The sequence below is a fragment of the Rhodnius prolixus genome, unplaced genomic scaffold (genome assembly GCF_049639745.1).
Source record: "Rhodnius prolixus isolate KJV_2025 unplaced genomic scaffold, Rpr scaffold_1, whole genome shotgun sequence".
In the NCBI taxonomy this organism is placed as follows: Eukaryota; Metazoa; Arthropoda; class Insecta; order Hemiptera; family Reduviidae; genus Rhodnius; species Rhodnius prolixus.
The window spans coordinates 65,175,476-65,188,577 of NW_027411581.1; the positions used below are offsets into that span (position 1 = coordinate 65,175,476).

Sequence of the window (13,102 nt, forward strand, 5' to 3'; positions counted from 1 at the left end):
CTTTAGTAAGTTTGGTGGAAATTTATGCGGCTGCCAGCTAACCTAACTAACTAGCTGTTTCAATAAATGTATAATTTCCTTGTTTTAATTATCGTAGTCTTTCCTTTTACAAAAAAAAATTTCATTTTTTTTCATAAAATTGTTTCGAATAAAATTTATCACAATATAAACAGTGCGCTTCGAAAATTTACAAATAAAATTTGAGAAGCCCCCATCATAAATTTTGTTTAAATTAAGTGTAACGGTATGATAAATAATTCATTCAATAAATAATTTGTTAAACAGCTTATTATTTTTTGCATCAAAATGTTTTCTTCAATTATAATAAATATTTAAAATTAATTTTGATTTGTACATACTGTTGGTATACCTGTTGAAGATAAAAAAAAAGCGTGCGCTGATGTGTTAAGAGTATAGGCTAGAAAATCCATTATAACTAAAGAAATACGTGTGGGACATTTTATAACAATATATTAAGTGCACAATGGCTCGTTCTATGTTCGTCATAGGTAAAAGTTTAAGGGCATTTTATTTAGGTGGTATAATGCAAAAACAGCAACGCTTGGCACATTATTTACCTGGGCTCGTAGCTCAAGAAGACGATGAGGAATTTGATTGTAAATTTGAATCATATTTCAACAGAGCGGACATTGATGGATGGGAAGTAAGTTAAGAAGTTTTGTTATTATTTCTACGAAAACGAGTTAAACATTTTCTTTTATTAAAATGTGTTTTTTCAAGATCTTTTTTTTTTTTTACACTCAAGCTTTTTTGATGCATGCTGAAATATTGCTAATACCCTAGTGAATTCATCTCGGCAAATTTACAGAATCGTGTTTACTGTCTCTCTTAGGGTTATCTTACTGTTCTCAAACATAAACTCTCATTTACCATCCACTGTAACTTTTTTTTCAGAATTCAAAACAGTTAAACTCCGTAAAAGATCGGTTTAATCTGATGTGTAAAGTAATATATCAGAAAAAATGATCCTATTTAACTATAGATTCCTCTATTAATAAATAAATTAATCAAAATATGTTAACTGGCGCACCTTTACCTTCACAAAAATATTTATCAAACCGATAAGGCGGCTGTGGCAAAGATAAGTTGATCTGATACGAGGATTTACGTTTTCAGTTTAGTAAAACACAGCGTTTGTGTCAGTGTTTCCTAGGGTTAATTTTTCGTATGGAAGGGAATTAAACCTAACAACAAAACAGCCAAATAAATGTAAGTGTGACGATTCACTTAGGCTCTGAATACTTTACTTTTCTATTACCTTCGCTTGTCCGCAAAATATCGCGAGTTAGTAGATTTCCATTGTTTTTAATTATTCAGCAGGATTAGAATTTCCTGTTGCTCTAGAACAGGGATGGCGAACCTTTTTGAAACGGGGGTCAAATTTTGTTCATTTTTTTTTTTTAGTACTAGCTGTTGGGTCACTAATGCCCATTTGGCACAAGAGTTAAGTTTAAAAATTTTAAACTGAATATTTTCAAAACTAAATATCCTTGAAATTCAGTTGGCTTAACTGGGTAAAACAGGACGAAACAAGTGCTATGGAAGTCTCTTTTTACAAACATAACTGAACAAAACCAGAACAAAAGTGTTTTATCTGAAGAAAAATCTAAATATGGTTATTTGCTTTGGGTTGTCGATTTTTATGTAACAAACAAAATATGAGTAAAATTATACATTTTATTTGATATTTTCTAAACACTTTTGCTTTATTTCAAACACTACAAAAGCATTTGTCGGTCATTTGCGTTTTAGAACTGTAATGATCAAACTAAAGGTTATAGATAGCATTTAAATTGCTTTTGTGTCAATGCGTGATTGAAAAAAATACAGATAGAATATAAATTATCCACACAATTAGAAAATCTAAATCAGGCCCGCGTAAACAAACAAATGGTTGCCTAGCAATTGTGTGGGTTAGAGAAAAAGCTTATCATAATATGTACATATGTTAGGTTCGCCATCACTGCTCTAGTATATCCAAAGTGTTATTGTCGGGTCATGTTGGCAGATAAGTAAAAATATAATTTGAATGTGATTTAATTTTATTTTTTCAACTTCAGTTGATCACTTACTGAACATTTTTAGGCGTAAAAATTTGTGCTTCTTGAAAGTTAAAGACAAGGCGTTTACTTGCTCATTGTTAGAATCTTTCATCATAGAAGTGATTTAAAAAATGTACTTATTACATTTTTTTATGTATTTATATTGTCCACTAGTCTGGACTGGCTCCACACAAAACACTGTACTGAGATTGGCAGCCTATACATTCATATTTTGTGGCCGTGGGATTTTACAAAATCTATTCTAATGTAAATGAAATTTCGGTAAACTTTAACCTAAATCTAACATTCTTATAGAAGGAAGTGAAAATAAAATTGAATCGTTTGAATAACAGTTTTAATAAAAACGAAGTGATTCCAAAAGCGCAGATAAACTTTTGAAAACAATCAAAATTTAAGTTTGTATTGTGTAGACAACTGGTTTGTTTCAGCCCTCTTTAGATCTAAGACCAAATTACTCCAATTACGCTTTAATTATACGATTTTACTTAAGCAATAAAAATAAATAAATAAAAAAGTAAAATTATTAAAAATTTAATTAGTTTTGTGCATATTTTCTTTGCAGGTGCGCAAAGGGATGAATGATTTACACGGGATGGACTTGGTCCCTGATCCAAAAGTAATTATAGCAGCATTGAGGGCTTGTCGTCGTATAAACGATTACGCTCTAGCCGTCCGTTTTTTGGAGGCAGTCAAATTCAAATGTGGACCTCACCTTGATAAGATATACCCTTGGATTTTGGAAGAGATCAATCCAACTTTAGAAGAGCTGGGCATTGAGACGCCGGAAAAGTTGGGCTACGATAAACCGGAACTGCATTTGCCTAGCATTTATTGATTCATGTGTTTTGTTTGTTAGATTGTTTTTTGTTTCTCATTTAAAAGTTTGATTAGACTAGAGCAATGCGGGAGAATAGTGGAGCTTGCAATTGACATCAGCCTAGCCACTCTTACTCGTATATTGTTATGCTTAGAAATTTTAAATTTTTGAAGGAATTGACTATGTAGCCGAAAAAAAATGCAATAAAGTTGCCTAGGCATAAAACAATTAACCAGGTTTACAGGTTTCTCAAAAAAAATCGTCAATGGTTTCTATTGCCAGCCTAGATAAATTCAGCTGCTGAAAATTAGGTTGCCTTACCTTATCGCACAGGTCTGTAACTAATTAAATGGTGTTTTATTCGTGTATAAATTTCAAAATAGCATTCAATTTTGCTTTACTTTTAATTGTAACAAATAAGGAGTACGAGGCATTCATTATAAAAGTAGTAGATACAATTTCAAGGAAGCAATGCTAAACTTCTTACGCTTTATTTTATTCCCGTTCCTAAAAATAGAAGATTGTATTTAGAAGTGCGAGAAAGAGAAAGGGAAGTCAGTGGCACAATATTTATTATCCATTAACTGTATTGATACAACCGGTCACCGGATAAAGAACAATAATTTTCATACAGGTATCGTGCACGGGATATCGCCCCTCCATTGGTCAAACGGATAATTAATAACGATCAGCTGATAGCTTTTTGTAATCGTCACGCATACATGTCATAATTTAAGGGAACACAGAACGAGTATTTTGTTTTGTTTTTAATTTGGTAAGGTCAAAGGTGGCTGGCTTATCTTTCTTGCGTTACAAGACAAAAAAAAAAAAGTTCATATTTGTATTATTTAGAATTACAAGATAATTATTAGAATTCTAATTTTCTGATCAAAATCAATAACTGGATCGATCTTTGACAATACTTGGTTTTTTTAACATTAATATTCACCACTTTAGCTTTAAAAAGTTACTAAAATTATTCAACATGGCTTGAGCACTACCATGAAATCCATTTTGTTTTAATTTACATTTTAAGAAAGGTTCATATGTAAGTCTCGATTAAGAGAAAATATGTATTTAATATTGTCAATCATTAGTAAAGAAAGATTGTGCTGTGAGAGCAGCAGAAAAATATGAAAGGTTAGTTTTTTGCATGAAACATTTAATGCCCACTTCATTAAAATGTTCTACACGAAGTTTTCTTAATTTGAACACCTAATAGAAGGGGGGCGTCCTAGTCATTGTAATGATTACTGCTAGAACCCAGTGTTGTCTGTCAACCCAGTTATTATGTCTCAATATTTATACAAATCACGTCCTTGCTTCTTCCTTATGACAATTTGCTAAATAAGAATGTAATTTAAGAGAATTGATAATGGATGAAACATTTCTGTATTAGATTTTTTTTTTTTTACGAACACCAGCCAACAGTTTAAAAGTTAGGTATGTATTACAGGTTAGATTTCTTTGTTGTTTTCACTTTTTTTATCAATTCACCGTAAATAGAAGATTTATGGTTCTGAGGGTGGTAAAAAAGTGTTCTTTTGGTGAAAACCAGCATAACTGAAAAACAGAAAATAATCTGTGAAAAAAATTAAATATACATACTATGTAATAGAAAAATGGTTAGTATTTTGAACATTGAAGTTGATTTTATAACTATTATCATTATTAAGTACAAATGATAATTCGCTCTGAACTATGAACTTGTACTACCGCTTACAAAGTAATAATGCACCAAGGTCAATAATTATGATCTTTGCAACGTGCATTTATAAAAGAATACTAATCACTTATTAATGCTTCCAAACTAAACGTACTAGACGTCAAAAACGAAAATACATTAATAACACAAATTACACAATTCTTACATTTAAATAACTACTATTAGAGGTAGTGCTCCATAATTATTTACAAAAAAATAATCATACAGCTGATCAAAAATTCTTTATAGAAAAAAAAGGTTATAAAAATAGAATCAAACGATTCTTTTTTTTTAAAGTGAAACAAAAATTATTTGTTAGCCGATTGATTGTCTGAGATTGCGTCATATTGATCCGTGATGTACAACTACATATTTAATTCAAAAGCTATGTATTCTAAAGGACAGGATCAATAATTAGGAATTAGTACAATTAAAAAACAGCTGGGTTTGATTTAAAAAGAATACCTCTTGAGTAAGTAATATTCTAAACAAGCTTATTATTGAGATACCTTCATAAGCATTATTTAATGCACTAAGGTGTATTATTACTGTGTAAAGTTTCAAGATTTTTCTAGTTTTGCACTTTTTTTGTATAAAACCCCAAAGATTTATTGTAAATTCGATATATTCTTTAAATCGATCTGTAGTCAGTAATCAATCAATCAGTAGCAATCGATCTATACATCTTTCGGCCAAAAATCCATTAACTATGCATACTCGTAAACGCTTGATTACTTTTACTTGAAGGTTATTTTAGTAAGTTTGTTTTGTAGGGAAATCAAAAGGATCTGCAATATTAAAGCTTCCTTAAGTTTAATAATCTAATATAAGGTACTAAACTGCAATTACACACTTTGCAAAAAAAAGAAGAAAATATTGCGTAAATACGGGCGCTGTTGCTTATCTACTGAGTAGTCGTCTTATTGTACGCTCCTTTATGTAATAAAATCTACTAAGGTAATGTACGGCTCCCACAAAATTGGTTTTCTTAGTTAGTAAGATAAGGTAAGGTAATTGTTTCAAGTAAGATTTTTTTTTTTTTTGTCTTTAAACTTTGAATTTAATTTCAAATAATATTTAATTACCAAGGAGTTTGTGCTAGGTTAAAACAATACCAGACTCTAATAACCCAAAAATTAAGGTTACATAAAAGGAATAATGATCTCATTAATGGGTTCAGTTTTATCTTCTATTGATTTATAAACCAAGGTAAGATATAATAACATAAACTGTAAGCATAAACTAGGGCAACTTAGTAATCTTAAACAGGTTCTCAAAACTTAAATCTTGAACAACCGACCTCTTAATGAAACCTAATACATAGTTTTTTCTTTTTTTTTTTGTTAAATATTGTTTACATAACAGCTCCCAAACAAGGGGACATTGTTAATGAGAGCATTGATTGGTATCAGTTACATTTATAGTAAAGTGACAAAGACTTGGAGTTTTTTAACTTCAGTGAGTTCACTCCAAAATTACTTTATAAAGGAATTCTTATTAAATTTTATAAATTTGCTCTCAGCCTGTGATATTTCAACTGGCTGGTACATAGAAATTCAATTTCATGTAGATCTAAATATAATTAGATTGAAAAGGATAATGTATACTATTTCAATTAGAAGTTTTCAGCTAGTGCTAGGACCTAAGCTAGCGTTTTCTAAACTGTAGGTGATGACACCTTATATCAAAAATATTTTTTTTAAGTTCTAACACGCATTTAGAGTCACAAGATTGAAAAGAAGCCTCATTAGGCCGTGAAATAATCAAATGAATATTCTAAGGTGTATGCATGCCTGTATTTAATTATATATTAGAGTAGGTAAATATTATATTGTTCTGTTAGTAACTTCCCAAAATATGAATTGTTCTGTGATCCATTAAACTAATTGTTTGTCCTCCTGTGTAGCTGAACAAATTTCTGCCATTAAAGGGCGTAGCCCAATTATATTCAACTATTTATGGAGACATTCTGTCGTTATAACACCACACAGCACACGATGGACATTTTGGCGAATTGGCTTAACATTTCTATGATGATGCTGAAGAAGGTCATGGAAACTGATGAACCTAAAACATGGAAGTCGTTTTTTGGGGGTTAATAAGGGCAGCCTTACCCTTGTACTACTTTCTCATTACCTTAAGGAAACTTTCCTAGCTAGCAGCATTGAGCAAGCTTTTAGCACTGGATACAGGCGATTCAGACTGGGGTTAGGAAGCGGTATCAGCTGGCACCGTCTGAAAATTCTGTTATTGCCAGTAATCGCAATTAATGCCACCTTTGAGTCGGATAATGCTGCTACATTGTTAACGCTACGTAAGAGATTGGTACTTACAAAGTTGAAATAAAAATATGAGGGGGCGTCCCAAGATTTGTTATGAACAAGAAGAGAGGCGTCGGTGCAGAAAAAGTTTGGAACCCACTGGAGTGATGTCGCTTTTATTAAAGCTTCACCTAAATCTTGAACTGTTATGAACGAGCTCACTTCTTCGTTAATCAATTAAATCGATGGTCCCATTTTTTTTTTTTTTTTCCATGAAAGGAGTTTTTCAACGACCGTCAATATGTCTTTTAAAAGACAAGTTGTAAGTTCGATTGGCAACCAAAGTGGTCAATCGAAAGCTTTGAAAAAAAGGACTTTTTTTTTCTAATTACTAGTCAAAAATAGTTCATTTTATCTCAAATATTAATTAAATTCAACTGTAATTAAAATACCAAAAGCCAAATAGAGACTATAGGGTATTTTTTGAAGAATGCGTCATTGTAAGATAAGCACTGTCAAGAAGTAAACGGAATTGTTCACCATTTTATACAGAAGTAGTAAAAGCTTTTTCTTAAAGAATTTTATTTTATTAGGATGAGCATTCTACTTTTGTTATCTTAAGATAAATTGCATATAAATTGAAAAGGAAGTTACTTTTACAGCCGGGTTCGAGAGAATTATGCTAACAAGGTGAGTCTTGAGGGAGAATGGATACCAAACATACCATTTCGTCTTAATAATTCATTTTATAAATTCCAAAAAGAGATACCAGAGCTCACAATACTGCCACTGTTCCTATATCTAATAAATATTTTAATTTTACAACTATATAAATAAACCTGACAATTTTCAGAACACAGTGAAGGTTAAAGCAGTGTTATAATAGTAAAATATTTGAATGAGTCAGTGTAACAAACAAATTTTAATAATTTCAAAAGCTCTCTCACAAACAGAAACGCTGGAGTTTCTGCGTATCTTTCAAGTGATTTCCACATTCCATCCGATATCGTAAAACGCTGTGACCAATGATAAGAAAAAAATCCCTTGATAAATGATAAATATCACGCCCGATACAGTAGATTCCGCAAATTCCATCATTCTTCTTGAATTCTTTCATACAGAATTCTTCATGCTGACACGATTCTCTAAAAGAAATAATAGGCTTTTGATTAAGAAACCAACAAAGTTATAAAGTGAATGTACGTACTTTTATTTAAAGTCAATGTAAAGAAATCGCCAATTTTTTTTTCGGGAGGGGCCCAACGCCGATATATAAATATACAAATTAAGAATACAAGAATTCTTGTAAGTTTAAAAATTAAGCAGTTATGTTATACAACATAAATAAATATATAAAACAAGAAAAAAGAAAGCTATTTCAAAAGATAACATCAAGGTTTTTCTAACCTTATTCATCTTTGCAGAACAGAGGTTGTTAAAAAAAATATCAACATTGAAATATTATTAACCGGAAACTAAGAAAATTTTAATTAGAAGTGAAGAGTGTTCGGAGTGGTGCTTCGTTTTCCTGTATTCCTGACTTTTCTTTCAAAAATCTCTAAAGCGAGATCATAATTAATTATAAATAAACGAAAGATAAAAACAAAATACTTAATTAAAAAGTTTTCTTTTTAAAAAAGGCAAGAAAAAAGGGAGTTCGCGTGGAAGCTGCCTATGAGACTTAGATCTGGAGCTACGATTGTCTTGTTCTTCAATTCGGTGTCTTTTTTTTTTTATCTGGGTATCAGTAAACGTGTCAACTTTTATGGAAATTTGACAATCTAAAGGTGAACTGTTACCCGTAAGATTGATTGATCCAGATTGATTGACAGGTGAAAGCAAATTTTTATGTATTTTAACAAAAGTAATTCTCAAATAAAGTAAATTAATACAATACTGAAGCTGAAACCCAAAGTGGCTTTGGATAGCGTAGGGTTTTGCTTCCCTACTGACCCAAAATAGTAATGGATCTCTTTCAAAAAGCCAATATTGTGAAATTAACAATATTTTTAAAATATTAAAAAAAAAATTGTATGTTCTAAATGATATCCAAAAGTAGAATTCTGTTCCTGATTTTTCATTTCTTTAATTTATAATATTAAAAAAGAAACTAAGCTCAATGCTTGTCGTTGTAAGAGAAATCCAAAGAGATAATGAATGTCTTCAGATATAGATGTTTTTGAAACGAAACTGAAAAGGCGACCCTACGAGAGGCGCTGTACAATTAAAAAGCAAAAAAGAGAAGATAAGAAAACAAAACAAAGCACTCAGGCTAAGGGCCTTCCATCCAATTAACCAATGAGATTAGAGCCTTTTCAATTTAACCCTAACACTTTGGCCCAATCAGACTGGATTTAAAAAGAAATCCCTTTTTGCTAGCGCAATTCTTCCTCCAGCTTATCATTTTCATATAAATCGTAACTTATCGAATAGATGATAACCGTTTGCCCTTTGCCTTGCATAGATTGCCTTTTTAAGAAGTAAATATAATGGACAACGAATGTTTATTTGATTTTTTTTTTTATCAGTATGATCAAATTTGATTTTGAATACAGTATGCCATTAAAATTATCAGAATTCAATTATCCCTTCTTTGCAAATAAATTACTCACACAAAAATTGTAATGTAAACAAATAATTACATGTAATCAGTTATTACGCTAAAATCAAATCGGTTGTAAGATAGGTAGGTTATAGGTCCAAGATAGGTTATAAAGAAGTATCAATTGTAGTAATTTAGAGAACAAGTATTTCAATGGAAGGAATGCATCTTTTTCCTTTAAATTTTTCATAATTGTTTTAGGTTAGAACGATATGGGCATCCATAAGAGCAATATAATTCTAAGTAGGATTCAAATAAGCAGTCACAGATGTGTGTAGTTTTAATACAAAGCTACCTACGAACAATAATGGAGGACATAAAAGCCAAACCTCTTCTGTGTTTTTGGCCCGCAAGAACTTACGGGTATCCATCCTGGTGAGCAAGAGCTCTGAGTACTTCAAGAAAATGCTGCACTGTTCTGTGGCTTCCTTAGAACTCTACCGAATAAATCGTATCGCTTGGACGTTTGCGCTCTCCAGGCCTGTTTATGACAGGTAGGGTAACCTGAAGACAATTATTATAACACGGACAGATCATCAGAACTCCTAAAGTCAATGTGAGTAGTACAGGCTTTTCTACTCTCCGATGGGAGAGCTAATAAAATAAAATTTCAGTTTCTTCCCAAAGAGGCAAATCTGCTAAAAGCTTTATTATTTCAAAGTGTATCTATTTAACTGAATTATGCACGCCTCGCTTATGAGTTTCTTTGATATTCTAATATATATTTCACAGATTTCGTCCTTCCAGTAATACAGATTGTTTCAAAGGCCCGCTTCGGCGCTCCAGTAACTACATTTAGAATCACTATTATATGTTTTCTCACTTTCTGTTCCTTTAATGTTAATGGAATAAATTTTTACCAGTTTATATATTTTTTAATTATACCTTTACAATTTTTTGATTAGAATATTGATTTAAAAGATAAACTCACGACACAAGAAAAAAATATTCCAAAGCCTTTATTTGAATTTATAAAATTGTGTGCAAAACTTGTGGGTACCTAGCAGTTGGCAACAGTGATTTCTTCTGAAGTTCCAGCTGAAGTTATGAATTCCAGCTTTTAGTCTTTTCCACGGGGTGCCAAACCTTAATTTTTTACAAAAATTCTAAGAATAATCATCGTTGCGTAAGTGATTCAGCTCGTCTTTGGTAGCCTAGAATTCATTAATACCTGTTTTCACTAACTCTTTTCTAGTAAAATTTGTACCACTTAAAAATACACTTGATCGGAATAAGTAAGTAGTGGTCCAAAGAAGCGAGATCTAGGCTATAAACAGGTGACGAAGAAGTTCAAATACAATTAATTTACTTTTGAGTTAATTATTCGGGAATGTAAAGTTAAGATCATACAGGTTAGGATATCATATAGGTCTATTTCGTACTAGAATAGCAAGTAGTGTTGAATTTTGCAGAGGTTTTCAATCACAAAAAAAAGAAGAAGATTTTTAGAAAGATTTTAAAAAGAAGATTAGATACTGAAAGTTGTAAGCATACTTATAAACTAAATACATACGTATTAAAGAGAATACATGTAAACTTATAAAATGTTGTTCCAGTATTTTAAAGACAAAAATATTTTAATAATTCTCTCTGTAATACGACAGTTGAGTGAAGGCAATCAGTATTAAAAATATTTAAACAAAGAAAAACAATGTTTTATGTTAATAACACAAAGTGGGGAAGTCTTAAAGTTATTAGTTTGTGCTAATTGTACTTTTATCGCTGTCACTTAATACTGAGCGTAGTTAAAATTAAAATGTACACCGGAAAATAAATAAATTTAAATTTACTTAGTTTAGTGTTCATTTCATGAATATTGTGGCTAACAAAGTTGGTAAATTTATGTGTAAAGGGTCTACGTCCAATTTGAATGGAGTTTACAGAGAGACAGGTTAGGAAATTTATTTGCGATGTTAAACCAGATTTATAATTTAATATCACTGATTTTCATTCGTTTCCATTTGGTCTAAAGAAATCGTTCTATCCGGTTTTATAAAGCCAAATATTTACACCATTCCAAGTCCTATTTTCAATTGTTTGCGTAGTCAATTTCTGAATCATTACTTCAATGTTAATTAAATTTCCAACTAGTTAGCATTGTATGTTTTGGACTAGTTGGGAGTCTTATGAAATTCCACTTTCCATGTTCAATGTAGGGAATTATCACAGAGTATTTGAAACACGTCTGAATATTTATTTAGCTTCGCTTTTGTTGTAATGAAAATCCATTCTTTAGCTTTGTTACACCCACCTTTGTTTTAATCACAAATGCCTCAGAAATTTTATTGTTTTTACTGTTACGGAGTTAGAACGAAATCCATTTCGTATCCGAATTTATGTGTAAAGGGTCTACGTCCAATTTGAATGGAGTTTACAGAGAGACAGGTTAGGAAATTTATTTGCGATGTTAAACCAGATTTATAATTTAATATCCACAAAGTTTTCAAAAGTGAGTTGTGAACAATACCAATGGCTAAATTCAGTGAGTGCATTGCAAGAAGCTGAAAAACTGTGTATCTTATTTAACACTGCATTACCAATGCTCGAACTTAGTCAGGTTATTGCCAATGTGGAGTCATCATATTGACTCCATAATTTATTTTTATCTTTTAATTACATTGTTTCAATTTTAATAACTTAAAATTTGTCCCAAACTACAGCTTTCTATCTCAATTTTTGAAAAAGATATAGGGCAGGAAATTTTGAGATTTTGTTCATTTTCTGTATATTTAGAATTGCTGAATCTCCGGTCTGATTAGTGATAGACCTGCGATAATCTGTAGAATTATAGTACTCTTTTACCTTAACATTTGTGCAATACTACAGTTTTCTATCTCAATTGTTAAAAAAGATATAGGGCAGGAAATTTTGAGATTTTGTTTATTTTTTTTATATTTAAAATTGCTGTATCTCCGGTCTTATCAATGATAAACCTGCGATAATCTGTACAATTAAAGTACTCCTTTACCATAACGTTTGTGCAAAACTACAGCTTTCTATCTCAATTTTTGAAAAAGATATAGGGTAGGAAATTTGGAGAATTTGTTCATTTTCTTTATATTTAAAATTGCTGTATTTCCGGTCTTATTAATGATAGACTTGCGATAATCTATACAATTAAAATACTCTTTTACCTTAACATTTATGCAAAACTACAACTTTCTATCTCAATTTTTGAAAAAGATATAGGGCAGGAAATTTTGAGATTTTGTTCATTTTCTTTATATTAAAAATTGCTGTATCTCCGGTCTTATCAATGATAAGCCTGCGATAATCTGTACAATTAAAGTACTCCTTTACCATAACATTTGTGCAAAAAAACAGCTTTCTATCTCAATTTTTGAAAAAGATATAGGGCAGGAAATTTTGAGATTTTGTTAATTTCCATTATATTTAAAATTGCTGTATCTCCTGTCTTATTACTGATAAAACTGCGAGCATCTGTAGAATTATAGTACTCTTTTACGTTACATTTGTGCAAAACTACAGCTTTCTATCTCAATTTATGAAAAAGATATAGGGCAAAAAATTTTGAGATTTTGTTCATTTTCTTTATAGTTAGAATTGCTGTATCTCCGGTCTGATTAGTGATAGACCTGCAAGAATCTGTAGAATTATAGTACTCTTTTACCT

General features: G+C 30.9%; 2 protein-coding genes and 1 long non-coding RNA gene across 4 annotated transcripts in view; 2 read left to right on the top strand and 1 right to left on the bottom strand.

Moving 5' to 3' along the window:
* Ac76E (adenylate cyclase type 2 Ac76E) overlaps nucleotides 1–13,102 on the bottom strand; it is a 114,849-nt gene that overhangs the window by 90,998 nt on the left and 10,749 nt on the right. The gene's annotated exons all lie outside the window — the stretch shown is intronic.
* LOC141446121 (cytochrome c oxidase subunit 5A, mitochondrial-like) lies at nucleotides 375–3,775 on the top strand. The gene is made up of 2 exons (XM_074112561.1): nucleotides 375–664; nucleotides 2,647–3,775. The coding sequence occupies exons 1-2, from the start codon at nucleotides 485–487 to the stop codon at nucleotides 2,917–2,919; spliced, it is 453 nt and encodes a 150-aa protein (XP_073968662.1). The 5' UTR covers nucleotides 375–484; the 3' UTR covers nucleotides 2,920–3,775.
* On the top strand, nucleotides 4,853–10,335 carry LOC141446125 (uncharacterized). Of its 2 annotated transcripts, none has more exons than XR_012453529.1 (5): nucleotides 4,853–5,078; nucleotides 5,380–5,611; nucleotides 5,709–5,815; nucleotides 9,671–10,025; nucleotides 10,202–10,335. It is a non-coding gene; the product is annotated as an uncharacterized lncRNA (long non-coding RNA). The 2 variants fall into 2 exon arrangements; XR_012453530.1 differs by having other exon boundaries at nucleotides 4,854–5,078; nucleotides 5,380–5,563.